A 19,051-nucleotide genomic window follows, 5' to 3' on the forward strand; every position below is an offset into this window, starting at 1 on the left:
TTCAATCTACAGTCACATACGCACATCTCAACCTACAGTCACATACGCACATCTCAACCTACAGTCACATACGCACATCTCAACCTACAGTCACATACGCACATCTCAATCTACAGTCACATACGCGCATCTCAATCTACAGTCACATGATACGTGCATATCAGTCTATAGTGACGTACGTGCATCTCAGGCTATACAGTCACGTAGCCTACGTATATCACAGTTTACAGTCTACAAATTACAGTTACATCTCAATGTACAGTCACATGATACGTGCATATCCAATGGCATAACATCGAACAATTCCGTTAATTATCAAGTAAGCTGGGCGAACGGTTATTTTCAGGACGCGGGGTTGGACGATTTAGTGTCTGGTAAACGGGAAATAGCCAGATAAAATAAGATCATATAAACGTAAGAGCATGAGAGTGATTAGCTCTAGTACTATAGCCCGCGGATCGCTGCCGCAGCGATCCGCGGGCTATAGTACTAGAGCAAGAGAGTGATGGGCATTGGGCAGGCAGTCGTTCTTAGAGAGAGTAAGCATCAGACGCATGGCGACATTTATGTAAATTATTATTTTATTATTTTTATTAATTATAATTATAATTAGTGCGGAAATCTCACTTCATGAGAACAACGACTGACACGGTGTAATCATCAACTGACGAGAAATTATTATTATATTCTAACCACAAGTAGGCCTATTCACCATTATACAAGTATTATGCAACTATTACTAAACACCTGCAGCCGTCTACACCAGGGCGTGTCATGTACGTACGTTAAACGCCAGAAACCACCAGGATACCAACCTCATATTATTTGTTTCAATTGGGACGTTTTATTAAGCAACGTATAAGACTGCAGTACGTAAGTTAGCTTTGCCAACTACAAAAACGCGTTTCAATAGGAAAATTGCCACTGCATTTAATATCCAACTATCGTAAATAGGGTTATTATCATATTTATTAACACAAACAACTGTTGCAAGTGCTTACACGGCAAACCACAATCAGGAGCAAACATGTGAATGCACGAGTCTATACGAATGATATTACGACAAAATTATCCACAATAGCATCTGAAGTTGTTTAAACTTCCGGCTCTAAAATCAGTCCAGGACGTCCCACCAGTAAATTTTAAATGTTCTTGATTTTTTTAGTCTAAACACAGGTCACAAGTGAGTGAGCACTCGAATTATTTTTCACACTTTGACATGTTTATAAAAACGATCTATCAATTATACACTGAAATACTATATAAATAACGATACTGTAATTATTACTAATTGTTACTTGCATAGAAATGTACAAGTGGTAACACTTTATTCAACAATATATTATAGTTTAACAACAGTGATAATAATAATTTGCAGGCAACAACACACTTAAGATGCATATCTTCTATATTTCTAGACACTTCAAATTTATTTCTCATCTAATTGTACATCTTCACGATAAAAATCAACAAATGTATAATATTCATTATAAAAATTATTTTCAATAATTCTCTGCTCAGAACGCACATAATTAGTATGAAATTCTGTAGCACGTTACGAAAATATGTGCATGTAGAAACGTCATAAAATAACAAACGCTCAATTTCACTACGTAATCTACAGATTAAATTGAAAATACAGACGATACAGAATACGATTACGTAAAAATTGCACAGCACTTATTCATGTCTTGGATAATATAGTATGTCTATAACAATCATGGTAATCTCACATAGTACATCTATATAGACATAACTAGATAAAACTGCCATAATCTAAAAATAGAAATTTTAATTTAATCAATATAATAAAATGTCAATACGATCTAAAATGAGCAATTAAACAACGTCTAAATGTAACTATGTTAAGCTTCATCATCCGAACATCAAACGTCAATCATTATTGCCACGACCTTTCTTCAGTTAGACCATCCTGCACACCAATTAAAATACATGTGTACATTTACCTTGCATCCAAAAGCATATGGGGCATTCCATCACTCACGGTAACCACACAGGCTAGTGCCTATAGTCTGGCATATTGTCATTACAATTAATTCAGATCGCAGGAGTCAGACGGCCCGGTGCCTAGGCGCTAAAGTGAAAAAAATGACAATATTGAAGTTTCAGAGCATAATTCTTTATTAAGCAACCATAAACTTTCAAATTGCACTGAATTACATTGAATAAGTATTACTAACAACTTTCCAACATGATTTGTTGCCATAAACATTGTTTCATGGTACGAAATGGCTACATTTTCCTCAATTTTAGCCAAAAAATATCCAAAAAATCGCAGTCACTTCAAAAGTAGCTCTAAGTATGATTGCTACTCACTCGCACAATGTCGTACATTGTATACCTAGGCATTATTAGGTGAACTCCAAAATGTATAATAATGGTGTCAATCAATTCAATGGTGTCAAAAACCTATACGTAGCCACAAAAATCAACTTCCTAGGTCACTAGTTATCATCATTTGACGAAATTCGCAAAAGGCTGCTATTTGGGGGTAGGGTTGACCCTGAATTACATCAGCCCCCCTATGCATTATATAGAGCCCGGGGGCCTAATTATGAAGCTTGAGTCACTTCGAGCACTTAATAAGGAAACTTTTGCCCAATTTTGGTACCTCTAGCTACAATATTGGGCGAGTGAGAAGCAATAATACTTAGAGCTACTTTCAAAGTGACTGCAATTTTTGGTTATTTTTTGGCTAAAATTGAGCAAAATGTAGCCATTTCGTACCATGAAACAATGCTTATGGCAACAAATCATTCTGGAAAGTTGTTAGTAATACTTATTCAATGTAATTCAGTGCAAAAGGTTTATGGTTGCTTAATAAAGAATTGTACTCTGAAACTTCAATATTGCCATTTTTTCACTTTGGCGCCTAACCGAAAAACACATAATGGGCTGTACAGAAAAAACGTACTTGACCCAGAGGTGTTACCCAAACTTTTATTGAGAGTCTTACCATAAAGAATGAGAAAATACAAGGTTTTGGTCTAAAAGAGTCATGTACACGAGCACCCCCACCCCCCACACAGAGCCTAGACTAATAGTGAAGAACAAATTTAAATGAATGAAACTTGAACTGACGAAAAAATCATAATCGTGATGCTGTGCAGTGTGATGTGCTGACGAGGGAGCTTTAATTATTACGTTAATTATTATTATAATATTTATTATTCTACTTATTATAATTAATTCAATGCCAGAAAAACCAGCTTATGTACGTCAATCAACACACACTCGCTAATGTGATTTAATGCTAGCGATGCGCAAATGCCTTTGGCTGAAAACATTTTCATCGCGACAGTAGTCCCGAGCGAATTGCAGTGCATTTAAAATGTGTGAGCGCTCCTGAAGGTGCTTGAATATTTTAGTCCACTTGGATGGAATACACCTCTGTTTTAGTAAGTGGGTGTCAGTGTCACCAGAATGAACCACGAACGGTGCTAGCCTGTCTGAATGTACCTTAACTGAGCGTCACTTCGATTTGAGACACGGATTAATTCAGATACACTTGCACCATTCCTGGTTGTGGCTCAGCAACTCTGAAAAGGGAAGTGTGGAGATTTCTTGTAGAGGCAGGCCACAGCAACAGCTTGCCATGTATGTGACCATAGGAATTACTTGGCTACTATAACAAGACTGTAACACAGTGGTGGGAGAGTATTATTCATAACACAGCAACAGCTCGTACTGTAAATGAGTAAAATACATAAGAATTGGACACAATTTTGAGACTTAAAAGATTTTAAGCTTTTTTCACCTAAGCATATATACAAGAAAAGAAACAAATACCTGTAATTATGTCGTCGCAGATAGTCGATTACTGCAGGCTTAATTTTTGCTGAGCCACCCTTGCTGTGAACACCTCTACCAGTAATGATCGAGATATACCTGGTTGCAGATTGTGCACATTCTGAAATCAAAGCGAATAATATGAGCCATCGAATAACAGCCTCCCGATAAAAAAGATAATACAATAAATGCACATTTGAATATATACATAAATATATATAATAATATATATAAATATAATAATTAATATAATATATTAATATATATATATATATATAATACAGAAAATATGAAAATAAAAACACAATACTACACAACTGCCTGCCACCACATAACTCGAATCAACGAAAACCGCAATTCCGCGAAAATTCCCGACAGCATAAAATCCCGCTACAGGAATTCAATCGGCCACAAGCCGTGCAGAAGTCGCCACCAGGTGGCGTGAACAGCACCCACCGGATGCCCTGCAGGCGAGGAACCTTTCGACGGCGTCTATGGCCTCGGTGACATGCAGGCCGTGAACGTCTAGCATGTTGGCATCCGTCTCCGCGTTCCTGTAGTGCAGAATCCGCTCGGCTGCTCTGCTGTTTGCCTCCAGTATCTTCTGCGTGTGAAGGCGGCCCTGCGAATACGCACAGCGCTACTGCATACGTTACGTACGGGAACAGTGCTACGATTGTTGCAGCAGTGCTCTGTGTGTTGAAGCAATATTTCCAATGTATATATATAGGACTGAACATTGTAAAGTGTTAGAGCCTGGATAGGTTTAGATTCAAAGGACTGCTCAAGTTACAGGTGCTACATCAAAGTTGTGGGTGTTGGATCAGCGTTATAGAAATGGGAGCAGCGACATAGGCATACATAGGCATTAGAACGTTATCAGTATTAGACCAGCATTACATGTGCCGTAGCATTGTCTCAAGTATTTGAGTAGTGTTTTGGGTATCTCAGCAGCATTTCAGGTATTCAAATAGCGCTATGGGTATCAGTGCTACGTTAGAAGTGTCGGTATCGTGTCGTAGGTGTTGGAGGACTCACACTAAACATGTACCTCAAAGAGCGGAGCGAAGAACAGCGCTATGGGTATCAGTGCTACGTTAGAAGTGTCGGTATCGTGTCGTAGGTGTTGGAGGACTATGTACAATGTACTTGTAATGTTAAACTTCATACAAACTTGACTTTTCGTGTATTACTGTGTCTACCGTTAATCTTTCAGTTTAGTGCATTAAGCAAATTAATTTCTATTATTATATCATTCTGGTTTATCCAATTACATCCTTCTAGTCCATCTACTCGAGCTAAACGTGTACATCGAAGAGATGAGCCCTCCGGACATCCGTCGATCAACACACACGCGTGTGCGCTCACCTGCTGCCCGTAGTAGACTGCCACCTGGTGCATGTTCTGGCCGTGAGCGACGGCCGCCTTCTGGAAGCACTCCTGCCGCAGCTTGTGATGCTGGAAGGCTTCGGCGCGGAAGTCGTGATACTCTGGGCCCTGTAGCTGCTGGAAGTCCGATCCAGCCTGCAGAAGGGATTCACCGATTCTTCAATTGATCGTTCGCTGATGAATGATTAACACGTTCAACGCTGCAGGTGTTAACGATGCACCTACCATTTCGGCCACTCATGCGCTGGCATTTTGGGGTTTTTACTGCACTTTATTCACTTTTTGATTAACCTGTTGGAAATCAGAGTAACAAAAACCAATAATCTATCCACGAGCTGACTCGTGGATCTGCGGGGATGCGTTTTGATTGTTCCCAGGAGCTGACTCGTGGATCCGCAGGGAACGTGTTAATGGTGAATGGTGAATGGTGAATGATGAATGGTGAACGATGAATGGTGAACGATGAATGGTGAACGATGAATGGTGAACGATGAATGATGAATGGTGAACGATGAATGGTGAACGATGAATGATGAATGGTGAATGGTGAACGATGAATGGTGAATGATGAATGGTGAACAATGAATGGTGAACAATGAATGATGAATGGTGAATGATGAATGGTGAACAATTAATGGTGAATGGTGAATGGTGAATGATGAATGGTGAATGATGAATGGTGATTGGAGAATGGTGAATGATGAATGATGTTCGTTGGGGATGATGAATCCATCAAATGATGAAAAGGTGGTGATGTATTTTAGGCGTTATTTTCCCGACCTTTAGCAGTTCAGAATTATCAGTGATTCCTGAGGGTGTCGGATTACCATGGTCCAACCTATATGCAACTATGCCGGAAATCTGTAACTAAATATCATCTATCTATTCATCTCCCACCGGCAAAACTGATCGACTACCTCATAGCCAGTCTCCAGTGTGGGATCCCCTGCCAGATGCATGGCAGCTGATGTGGACTGACCAAGTCTTGATGTGCCGGCAACTGACTGCAGGGACAATTCTCGAACGCCGGAATTTCGCAGTTCTTCTATAGTTGGACCGAGTGCAAAGCTGTACAAATAGAAGATTTAGCTGGCATTATCATGATGGAAGCTTGCATTCACAAGCTTCATACTTTCTGACAAATATCACTTGTAATAACATGTAAAAACATTGCCGATAACTTTTTGGTACACTTCAGATTGAGAGACCAATTAATCAGATATTAATTATGATATATACCTTTCAGCTATAGGAGGAATTAGAAGGCTTTACTGTGATTTTTAACTTACAGTAACCTCGTCTACCATTTCCAGTTATGAGGTACCCTCATTTTTTACAAGGCACGACCACAAGTTATCAGGAATGCAGGCGTATTGAATATGATAATAATTGTGATGTTTGAAAATGATACATGGGAAAGTTTCCTCATGAAGCTGACTGTCTAGCAGGTTTGACAGAGCTTCAATACGTGATACGTATTTCATACTTGTTTGCCACAAATATGCTATCAAGCAATTCCTTGTCGGCACTAGGGAATCTCTCTTGAAGCTCCTTCAGCTTTAGAGTTGTTGCAAAATCCAGTTCAGCTGTGTTCAGCTTTACCTTCTGCAAGAGAAATGTGTAGTAATCACTCCCATGTACCCTGCAGCTATGACAACAACAGGTAACTACAAAACTAGAGAACAACATCGCCACATCATAGGCTTACTACCAAAGATAAATGCTGAATCTGGTGAGAGAATAGCAAATTTATAGACCAACTATGTGCATCTGAAATATAGGTGTACACCAGAAATAAGTATTTATTCATGCTACAACTATAGTACAAGTACAACCGACTTCCTGTGATATTATGTACATTCATGTTTGCATTTGTTTTTATTAATAGTAATTCCTACATCTGTCATGACATACTATTGACTAGTAAATCCAGCTACACACATTCCATGAAATGTGCCAACAGTTTTTCAGGCATACCTGGTCCTCTCTGCACAACTGCCATGCTAGCTCTTCATCCATGATCTCTGTAAGTTTAGTGGGAGGCAGCGGTATTGTGTGCTTTTCTTCTCCCTTTCTGTTTTCCTCATCTTGGAGCTGATATGCTAATACTTCATCTAAAATGCAAATTGTCTATTACAAATGCTGCCCACATACTGCTCTAATGGGGTTTCTTTAAATTATCTGTAAAATAGGGTTCTAATCACTATAAGTTTTTTTGTCAGTTTGAAGAGCTATCCACACTGAAATTATATATATATACAGGGTTCTTGTTAACTTTTGACAAAGCAGGTAATTTGACAATGAATAGCAGGAAACTGTTCTTCCGGCACGGACGGTAGAGCGAGCGGCGAAGGCGCGAAGTCCTGCTAGAGGGGTCCGAGGGCATGCACCCCCGGAAAAAAATTTCTGATTTGACCCACAAATAGCCTATTTTGATGGGTATGGGTTCTAGAATTTGGTAGTTTAGATAGGAAAATATATGCTATTAAGTATCTATTATAAAAAGATATAATTGTGTGTGTATTCCTGTGGGCTGTAATCAACGTACCGATCAAAATCACACTAGAAATTTTATTATTTTAGATGGTTTTTCATAAACTACACATGCACCATATGTTGTTGTTGTTGTTTTCGGTTTCTTTATTTTATACTGGACTCAAGGGTTTAAATCCACATCAGTAGAACCCACTCCAGGAATCTGGCTCGGTCTAGTTTAGCACCATATGCTAAAACAAAATTGTCTCTCACCCACCGGCCTGAGCCCGTTACACTAAACAAATCAGACGTCATTTGCATGTCCCAACTGCCGACGTGCACATACAAATTTCAAAAAATATATATATATAAAAAATAAAGTAAAATAAATAAAAATAAAAATAAAGTAAACTGTAAATCTCTAACAACAGTAATCGAATAACGACGAGCTATACAGGAGAGCAACCTGCTGTGATGTGGTCCGGCGTGATGGCCTCCTGTAGGATACTGGACATCTGAGTCACCGCCCAGTGCTGATAAATCTGCGCGGCCAACTGGACGGGAAGCAAGACGCGTCGATGCTTTGCTTCCAGCTTACCTGAGCACGAGACGTCACACAATTGGAATGGGATGGCTGCGACCGGGCAAGGCCGATGTTGCGAGCTTGGAACTCTTGTGAGAATCACTTGTAACAACAGGACTTGTCGTTTTTTAAACATTTTTAGTTAAGTTTTTTAAGTCATAACGTGCACGCTCGTGGCTCATAATACTCGTGGCTCGTATTAAATAGTACTTTTCATTGATACACAATACACAGGGCGATTGCCGAAATTTTGCGTGAAGTATTCAGCCACTGTGTGCATACAATGTAAGCAGTAGTACTGCAAGCAGTGGAATGTGCAAACAATCAAGTTACGTAAAAAAAAGTTCTCCATTTAGTACTAAAACTTACCGGTAGAGGCAAAGAATCCTATAGGTCCAAACACCTGCTGCAAACTAGCAGCCGATTCGACATCCAGAGTTAAAATAAAATCCGATTCGTCTGCATCTGTGCTCCTCCCGCTTGAACTTTGACCCGTCAGCATCGGTCCCATGCGCAGCGCCTCGCCGCGACACCTGCCAGCATCCACGTCTAACGAAGGATACAACGACGGCACGGCGTTACTGTTATTCGTATTTTCGTTGACATCGACATCGCCAACGACATCTACGCCCTCTGGTGGAAAACCCTGCAGAGCTTTGCTCTGCTCTGTTTCCACGGGCGATGCGAGAGGGCGCCGGTGCATCGCCGACTCCGCCCACACGTCGAGGCCCTTCAGCGCTGCTTCTTCTTCCTCGCCGCCGACGCTCGCGTCACGTAAAAACTCAGACCCTTTCTCCGAGAAGATGACATCCTCGCACATGATGGCGAGCGGCGGCGGCGACATCGGCAGGGGACCGTCGCCGACACTACTCAAATTTAGCTCGATGCCAGGCATCCTCCCGGTTGGTTCCGAGCAGTTAGAAAGAATCGGTACTTTCGCCCCCGGCAGAGGCGGCGGCATTCCGACTGAACATGGTGGACAGCTGGGGTCATCATCCTCCTCCTCGTCGAAACTGTCCGACTCGTACGTCTCCATCAACGCGTTCAGAGCCGACCGAGATTCTCCCGTGGCACCGACGTTTTTATCCACCTCAGCTTCGACCTGCGCAATGCTCCCCTCTGCCTCCGATTGATCGGGGGCGCCTATGGATTTATCCACCTCTGCTTCGACCTGCGTAATGTCCCACGTCACCTCCGACTGCAGGGGGCCGCCGTGCGCGAGGAAGCCGGAGTCATCGAGCACAAGATTCATCGCCCAGTCGACGTCGCCGCCGCACTTCTCGACGACGTCTCGCAGGTCCTCCTCGCGCGCGTCCGGAAAGCATGCTTGTAGGAACGCGACACTCTCCCCTCCTCCTCCTTCACCTCCTCCTCCGCCCGTGTTGTCGTCCTCGGTCGAGCATCCCTTGTCGAGCATCAGCGCGATCGCCGGATGAGTGGCGGCGACCCCTAGCATCGCCTCGTCGGGAAACAACGCATGCTTCTTCGGTGACCAGCCGCGAAGCCGAACGGGCGACTCCGCCACCGCCAGATGACCCGGCGGGTCAGGCATCGCACCGGGGCCGAGAGTCCGGGCGCGCGCGACAAGCGTGCGCACGCGCTGCAGCCCCGCGACACCAGCCTCGACGCTCTCGAGCAGCCGAAAGTCAACGCCGTACGTGTTGGTGGCGGCGTGCGCGACGCCGTCCCGCCACCGAGGGGCGCCACCGTTGCCGTCGTTGATTCCCTCCGCGTTGATCTCGCGCCCGACAGCTCGCAGCGTCACACCCTGCCAAGCGGGAAACGCCGGCATCGACCATGGATCTCCGCCAGGTAACTCGTTCACAGACACGCTCGCCGGTTTGCCTTTTCCTTGTGGCTGTGGCAGCAGTGCACTCGCAAGATCTCGCATGGCGGTGCTCGCGCATGCTCTGGCCTTCCTGCGCTGCGGCATCGGCGCAAGAACGTCGCCCACGGCCTCGCTTTCTTCTTTATTGGCTCGCTGCTTCTTCTCGGTCGTCGATTGATGGCTTTCTTCCCAGCTTGTATCATCGATTCCTTCTCGTATTTCACCCCAGCTCGTACCGTCAATTCCTTTGTGTATTACTCCCCAGCTTGTATCATCCATTACTTTTTGTATTTCACCTGAGCTTGTACCATCAATTCCTTCTTGTATTACTCCCCAGCTGGTATCGTCAATTCCTTCTTGAATTTCAACCGAACTTGTATTGTCAATTCCTTTTCGTATTTCAGCCGAGCTTGCACCGTCAATTCCTTCTCGTATTTCTCCCCAAGTTGTACCATCAATTCCTTCTTGAATTTCACCCCAGCTTGTATCGTCAATTACTTTTTGTATTTCATCTGAGCTTGTACCGTCAATTCCAGCTTGTATTCCACAACTACAATCATCTACTTTATTCTTCACTTCTTCACAACCTAGATCACCTACATCTTCCTTTACATCGCCATAGGCTATATTATCTGTAATTACTTCTGCATTGGCAGAGCTCACTTCCCCCATTTCCTCGTTCAGTTCTCCACTATTTCCCCTAACTATGCCTTCCCCTATTTTTTGATAGATGTCATCATTTACTCCTCCATGTTCTTCACTATAGTTTATATAATCAATTTTTTCATTTATTCGTCCACAGCTTACATTATCTATTCCTGCAACTACTCCTCTACAGATTAAATTACCCATAACTTCGTTTATTTCTGAAGAACTTATACCATTGCCTTCCTCTTTCACTTTGCCACTAGTTATAACATTAATTTCTTCCTTAATATCTCCATAGCTTATTTCATCTGTTCCTTCATTTACTTTGCCCTTACTTATGTCATCTATTCCTTCCTTTAGTTTGCCCTCACTTTTCTCATCTATACCTTCATCTCCTTCTAAAGCGTATAAAATATCTAAAATTTGCTTTGCTTTAGAACAGCATATGTCATCCATTCCTTTCCTCTCTCCTTCCTTACTTATAGCATCTATTCTTTCCTGTACTTCTCCCGTACTTGTAGCATCTACTTCGTGTTTTATTTCTTTACAGCCTCCACCATGTATTTTCTCTGTCACACCTCCACAGCTTAAGATATCTTTATCACTATCTACATTTTCGCCCACATTGTCATCACAATCCTCAGCTGCATGAAAACTATCGCTTCCATCTGACCCTGTCTCGTCCGTGTCGCTACTATATATTTCTAGGGTTTCACCACCAGGCATTGAACGAGGGCTGAGAGATCGATCGGCGTGCGCGTCCGTGCCCACCGCAACACAGGCGACACTTACAGAGGCACTCGTCTCTATGACGACCGATGCTGGGCTCATACTGTTACATTTCCTACTCGCTTTCTTACTCCGCTTTGATTTGTGCACACGTCCTTGCACGTGGCTGGCCACAGCAGGTTTTGCTTTTTTGGCAGACGCACAACTAGGCTTCGCTGCTTTAGCAGTCGAGGAGGAATCCTTGGAGTAAACGGCGTCGGCAGATTTTTTCTGTGGTGCCATCTCGGCCGCGGTCGTCTGTGCCATCACATCACTGATGGTGATGTTCCGCTCATACCTTCCGATTATTTTCTCGATGGACTGTTTGGTAACGCCATGGGAATTTTTCCTGTTGCAAAAAAGAAACGAACGAGAACTTGGATTACTGTGACCTGGTATTTTTTGCGCTTAGAGAAATGTCAACGACACACTGTTACACTGTACGATGTGAGAGTAACCAAAAAAAGAAACTGGTTTGATAGATGAGACTTGTTTATTAGATATTATTTAGCATTAATGCTAAATATTGCACAGTTTAGCATACTTTAAATGGCTTAAACTTTACACAATAATATTTGAACTCTGAGCAATGTTAAAAGAATAAACGTATACGAAATGACTAAGATATTAACTCGAGTATACACAATACTAATTATAAAAGTGTTTATGAATGTTAGGCTTCTTCAATGAGCCTTGCTGGTCTGTTCCTGGGTCGACCAGATGTTCGTTCGGGCCATTATTGTAACATGTGTTTTGCAGGTGTTGCATGAATTAGTCAGCGAGGCTGGGCTGGGGTTATTTTGGTGGTGGTCTGTGTAGACGGAGCGTCGCGCATATTGTGCGGCGGTATTGATGTTACAGGGAACTGGATAAGCGTGTAAAACGATGACTACCCTGTCATTGATTCAGCGTCCCCGCTGATCTACACTTCAACCTAACCCTAAACAATTAAAAAAAAGTTACTACCCTAATACTTCCCTAACTCAACCCAACGAGAGAAACGTCTTTATAGACGAGTTTAGTATGGAGGTGCGATTTTAAGGTGCGAGTTTAGTATGGACAGGGTCGTGGGAGGAAGTCGGCGGGCTTTCACAATTGGTCGCAGAAATGTTGTTGCTTTCCACAACCTGAATGATGCCTAACTTCTCTGTGGCCCCACATGAGAGAATTGCAGGGCCCTCTGTGTCGCACACATAGAACCTCAAACCATGCCATTTAGAGTTTTCAAACTGTATAGGAATGTCAATAACTCCCATCTGTGAAATGCTCGTACCATTCACGGCAGTGAGCCTCACTTTGCTGCTTCTTAAAACGAATTTACGGTCGTTAACCTAGGGAAACATCTGCTTCAGACTGTTTTGGAAGAATGTTCCCATTTGCACCTGTGTCCGCTCTCACCGTGAGGGTGACTTTCCTTCGGACACCAGGTGGCCTCACATTCAGCTTCGCCATAATCGACTGTCTCTCGTTTGCGATGATGTCTTCAATTACTTCACCACAGTCGAGTGACGTCGCGCCTTGATAAGAGTTGATCGCGTCAACATTCCGGCCTCTGCTGCTCGAGCGGGGTTGTTGCAGCGGATTTCCCTGCTGCTTCGTGGTGGACGTCTTGTGGTGTTTCCCATTCTTTTGCGTACAAACGACTGCAAAGTGGTTCGCCTTTCCACATTTGCTGCACTGTTTCCCATGCGCTGGGCATTTTTTGGGCACGTGCTTGGTCCCACAGTATCTGCATTTATCATGGTGTCGTGATGGGCGTTGAATGGCATCCACTTTAACACCTGCGCTGAAGGAGGAGGAGTTTTGCATCGTCGCTTGGTAGTGCTGCGCAGACTTGACAGCATCCTCCAACTTCAAGTCGTTTCCCTTGGCGATAAGGGTTTTGCGCTCATCTGGATACAGTATTCCCTTGATGAGCTAGAATGTAATCATTTCGTCGCAAATTGCATTGTCCGTAAATTCGCATGATTGTGCCTGGGCTTTCAGGCGACAGATAAAGCTTTCTATCACTTCGCCCTCTCTCTGCATGAGGGAGGAGAGCTCGAGACATGTGACCCACTTATTGGGCTTACCGACAAGATGTGCTTCCAACTTGCCGAACACGGTCGCTGGTGCCTTCTTTTCAGCGTCGGTCAGGGCCCATGTATTCCACAGTTCGCGACCCTGCAATCCGGAGGACAATAAGACGTAATGCCATTGTCTTTCCTCATCGACGTTATTCATGACGAAATAGCTTGAGAGGAAGTCTTTCCACTCCTCGTACGCCAGTTTTTGGTCGACGGATGCCCAATTCAACATTGGCATCTGGACTCCCAGGTTCGTCATCTTGCGTCGTGAGTAGTGTAAATAACGATACTTCTGCACTCCTAGGAGTTTGGGACAGACATGCCACAGATCGAGATCTCAGGCAATGAACGTGGATCGAAATCCTATATCATGCAGTAATCACATTTGCTGCCATTACTTTCACTTTATAGTGCACCGGACATTTTCGCACGCATGCTTCGCCTTACGCAATGCTATCATCAGTGATTTCGTAAACATGGCCGCATGTGATAAAGAACTTTTTGTCAGGGCTGTCCACGTGCGTCCGTGATTAGTTAGTGTCTTTTACTCTATTTCCATGTTTAGTCCGTGGCTGTGGTTACACCGCTGACACCTCCGTTTCATCTGGCATCCAAAACATATGGGCCGCACAAATGTTTACATCATCGCTTGACTCCTGGATGACATTTACGGCACGTAAATGATAAGTTGATACATATCTACAACCGATTTCAAGTCTTGTTTGTAATGGAACCAGCAGTGATATTGGACAAACTAATACGCGTTATATATAAGGTAATGTACTTATTAACTACACAAGGTGCCAGTTACTCTAGCATTCGTCAACATTGCATAATCAATGAACCTATTATTCCTTTAATGTTCATCATCACTGCCTGCCTGCTTGCTGTCACTCCACTCACTACTGCACGGCCGCCGAAACAAATGATTTATGGCTGGCTGCATTCCAGTGCATTCCTTCAATTTACTCACTCCATACAACATGAATCCTTCCATGAACTGGTTCTAATGGGTGATGGATCACTTATACCCCTGCCACCATGTTACACTGTACGATGTGTGAGTAACCAAAGAGAGAAACTGGTTTGATAGATGACTTGTTTATTAGATATTCTTCTTAACAAAGGTACAAAGGTTAATAAATGAGGGAGACTACTGCAGATGGTGGCTCCATCTGTGGTGGGTATTACCAGTATTAAACATATTACTATATAACACACACCAATTTACTTTTTGTGTGAGAAAACATATGTAGGAAGCTAATAATCTTGCATAAATCTCAGTTCACATTTAGTTACCTGGTTATGTTGCTTTAATTGTCCTAGAAGCCTAAACTTGAACTGACAAACACAGCACCTGTCATTGTTAGTTGGGATTCAAACTTACTTTGCTAGCTGCCCGGCTTTGAATTTCCAAGATGTCATTGGTTCAATCATTTCTACAGCATATCGATGCTGACGTGCCTGAAACAGATAACACCACACACTAAAGTAACCATGAAACCATCCTAATACCCAATTATTCTTGGCAACATTATGGCTATAAAAAGTAGGCTTAGATTTGACTTCCCGAAGTCAATTTTCTTCTCAGTATGGTAGGGTAAGGTAGTTCTTTAGAGTGCCAATTATTGAAATGCAATCATATCGATCAGATGACATGTCATGGTAAGAGAAAATATATCAACCAACAATAATAGAGACAAAAGGGAACAAGAAGCTATTATTCATAGCACTTCTACTTATCAAGCTAAATAAGTGTTATCTTTTATTATGGACCTGTAGACAGATTTTCAGACACTTATTTATTGAGAGATGACATGTGAGGCACCAAGTCAACACTGTTTCTGTGCAGACCTTGTGTGAATAAATTTCTCACTTGATATAGAACTTACAGCTTACCAATACAACATAAGGCTTCATTTCCCACGCCTGGGTGTTTGTGTTGTCAATGATCACTGGTGACTTGCCTTCCAACATAAACTGTTTTGCTACACAAGGACAACAATTCAACCATCGTTATATTTATCTCCATTCCAGATAGATGAAAATAGATAAGAAAGGTGGTGATGTGACATACATATTAACCAAGGATTAAAACTGCTAATCAAACTACTAAAAAATGCTATGCAAGGTCAAGGTTTGTTACACAGAAAGGTCGAATGCAAGTAAAATTTTGCAAAATTTCTGTTATATAAACACAAGAAAACAAGTCACCTAAGTCTACACATTCACATGCACAACAGCATTTGTGTGATACCTACTGATCTACTATTGTCGCTGCTATCTTTATGATCCTGTTGTAGCGGCCGAGTTCAAAACAAATTTGAATATTTTACCTGTACATTTATTCCACTCATGTGCTGCCTCCAATTGACTACCCTGAAACTTGTATCCTTTTTTGCCTTCAAAATAGTCATCCGTGCTGAGTATGACACCACCATGCTTCAGTTTACTGTGAGATAGATTTAAATGGGTTAACTAGCATACCTGACAGCTAGATTTATATTTCAATTGATAGTATGGCCATTACTCTACTAACAAATGCTAAATAACGCAGCTCTATGCTTCAAGCACCATAAAATCAATTGCAGAATTAACTGTTAAATTTTATGATTTAATTAAATATTAAAAATAGCCATTCGTATGTGCATTATCAAAATTTTGTATACAAGCAAAATCTCTTCAAAAGGCATATGTGAGAAAAATAATTAATACAACAGCAGTAGCACAAGAGGTTTTGTTTTAGTTACCTTGCTAGAGTTGTTTTACCGCTGCCAGGGCACCCTCTCATGAGAACCAATAGCTTTATGTCATTCAACATATAGCTGGCCACTTTTCTCTCCGCTTGCGAATTGAAACCTCCAGCATGCAGGGCTAATTCAATCGACTCGGCCGTCCACACGCCATGTCTCTTCGCTCCGTGTTTCTTCAGAAATTCTCTCGAACACTTCAGCAGAGCTTTCGCGACCGTTTTTCTCCGAAGTGGCGTACCTTCCTTGGCCTTCGCGTCCGGCTGTGACGCGTGAAGTCTACTCGCAAGCTGCGCAAACGTCTGCACGGGACGAGACGCGGCGGGGGCTGTCGGCACACAACACCCGCTAGCACCCACACTCGATCGGTTACGATCCTCCTCAGAGAGTATCGCGATAGGCGTAGTCACATTTGTCGATTTCTTCTTCTTATGCTTCCCCTGGTTCGCGTGTATGCCATGAAGCCAATCTTCTGGCACGGACGTTCGAAGTGCAAAGTCTCGTAGCAGACCGTCGTGAGGTGCCGCATGATACTGCATCCGCACGTCGTACGGGGCACGTCCGCGCAACACGTACGGGGTCGGGTGTCCGAAGTGGGGCGGCAAAAACCCGCGCACGCCGTAAAAAACCGGAGACTCGTAGCGCGGCGCTGCTCCGGGTGGATAAACCGAAGGACCGGATCGTGGTTGGAACGAGCAAGCGGTGGCCGAGAGGGTGGTGTGTGGTTGTGAGCCATCTTCCTCAGTATCAGCCTCGCTCCCTTGACAAGGGTGATGCTTGGTGTTTATTCCTGGACATTCTCGATCACCAGCCGCAGCAACCTCGCACTGTGCGATGTGTTCTCCCGCCTCCATCTGAGCATTACTTGGCCTCGCAGCCAACAGCTGCGATGCACCGTCATCCACACAATCTGCTCCTACGTGCAGAATCTGATAACCGCCCACGTCGTCCGACCGAGCCGGCGCCGTGTCACTGACCACAGAACGAGGTTTGACGCTGCCATCTGTGGCGCGCTCTGGTGGACATTCTCCATCATTCGCATCGCCGAGCTGTTCATCTAACAAGTGCTGCTCCTCGCAAGCACTCGCCAACATGCACAGAGTTTCGATGGCTTCGTCAACTGAAAATAGATAGGGCCTATAGCACGTGTCAACAGTACGTTTACCTGCATATGCCCACAACTTGCCAAATAGTTGACAGATTTGAATCCATGCCCTTAAACTCACTCACAGTGTCAGCCTTCGAAGTGAAAGTGAGCTACGCTACAAACTGGACTGTCACAGATATGCACTGCCACTGGTCAGGCTGCAAATGCAACGCAATGTGATATTGGCTTAATGAAGTTATTGACAATATTGTTTATATTCAGCAGAATGAAGATATTCTTACCGTTAAAGTGGCACTCAGAGAGAATCATATGTACGGTATCCGGGTCTAATTTACCAGAAAACATTTCTTGCAACGATTGCAGGGTATCATCGGGGTTGCTGCTATTCGAACTCATCGTTACGTTCGTTTTAACACTACTACACTGTGCTGTACTCAGTACTGTACACGTGACGTGACACAATAATAACAATCACTCTATTATCACTCAGTTACAGTATCTATCACTTCCTTGGGCAAAGGGCAAGTTAGACAATGTTATGATGGCTCCTGTAATAGTGAATAGTGTTATGATAGCCTGACCAGGATGTGCGACCGATTGTCTATACAAATTACAATCTGCAATACAAGGTCAATGGTCTAAACCGTAAACGACTAAACCTAGACAGACCATTTCGTGGAGCTACTGTTATGTTTATAAATAATACTTTAAAGCATCACAAGAGCAGTTATTGCGGCTGGGAATTTGGGAATATGTGTAGTAAAATACAAAGTTTCGATGTAAACACTACAAGATTCCTCGTGACCGCGTCCACAACTTGTGTTTCATGTGCAAAGGCTCCCGGGAAGACAAACAAATGGTACTTAAAAACAAAGATGGCCGAAAGCATGGGTAAAATGTGGTCGTGATTTATAGCGGCATAAAATATACTTAAATTAGATCATTTCGACGAAATATTCTTATATTTGATTTCGACTGGTAACATTAGTAGTGCGATCTGTTAATTATTCTATCTCATAGCATAATCTGGCCTTTATATTCTGTACAATGCAGTGTTAGAGCTTTAGGCGAATGGACGTAAATAAATAAGGGACGTGCACGTGGATATTCGTCCGAGCATCGGACACCTGTTCGTATGCGCTATTCGTCCGAGCAGTTGTTGCGCATGCGCTGTTCATGTTGTATTACATAAATGTAATATAATGCTAGTCTAGGGTAGTGCCTACTCCCTAAACACGCCTCTATAACCCTAACCCTAATCCTAACCCCAGCCCTAATCCTAACCCTAACACTAACTATAGTCTATAAACCGGCTCGATTCTCTTATTATGCGCTCGGTTTCGTATATATACGCGAGTGATAGTACCAAACACTATGGTGTATAACCACATACGCAACGCATGTATGCAGGGGCGTCACAACCGTAGGGCTGCCGTAGCAAAACGCTACGGGCCCCCAGCCTAAAGGGCATAAAATAATCAAAAATCTAAAGGGTAATTGGCATTTTAGAGCGTCCAGATGAGACAGGATACTAGAGAAGCGTTGCCGAAAGGAGTTGTTGATCCGAAGCGCTGAAGCGCAGATCTTTCGCGCAGTTCCGCGGCAAGGCGCACGCGACCGCGGGAA

General features: G+C 43.2%; 2 protein-coding genes across 2 annotated transcripts in view; one reads left to right on the forward strand and one right to left on the reverse strand.

Moving 5' to 3' along the window:
• Positions 1-951: 951 nt before the first annotated feature.
• On the reverse strand, positions 952-18,222 carry LOC106808600. The gene is made up of 15 exons (XM_014811375.1): positions 17,707-18,222; positions 16,318-17,437; positions 15,904-16,019; positions 15,467-15,555; positions 14,955-15,031; positions 8,627-11,850; positions 8,141-8,272; positions 7,177-7,313; positions 6,686-6,804; positions 6,117-6,267; positions 5,179-5,334; positions 4,267-4,432; positions 3,811-3,931; positions 3,481-3,560; positions 952-2,095 (listed from the first exon to the last, which is right to left on the reverse strand). The coding sequence occupies exons 1-14, from the start codon at positions 17,819-17,821 to the stop codon at positions 3,515-3,517; spliced, it is 5,769 nt and encodes a 1,922-aa protein (XP_014666861.1). The 5' UTR covers positions 17,822-18,222; the 3' UTR covers positions 952-2,095; positions 3,481-3,514.
• Positions 18,223-18,261: 39 nt separating this feature from the next.
• The window catches only part of LOC106808601 (H/ACA ribonucleoprotein complex subunit 4-like), a gene marked incomplete in the record, with an annotated part of 13,846 nt that continues 13,056 nt past the window's right edge, over positions 18,262-19,051 (forward strand). The window contains 1 exon segment of the mRNA XM_014811376.1: positions 18,262-18,316. Within this exon segment, the coding sequence (XP_014666862.1) occupies positions 18,301-18,316 (16 nt within the window).

This window comes from Priapulus caudatus, unplaced genomic scaffold, assembly GCF_000485595.1.
Source record: "Priapulus caudatus unplaced genomic scaffold, Priapulus_caudatus-5.0.1 Scaffold289, whole genome shotgun sequence".
Taxonomy (NCBI): Eukaryota; Metazoa; Priapulida; class Priapulimorpha; order Priapulimorphida; family Priapulidae; genus Priapulus; species Priapulus caudatus.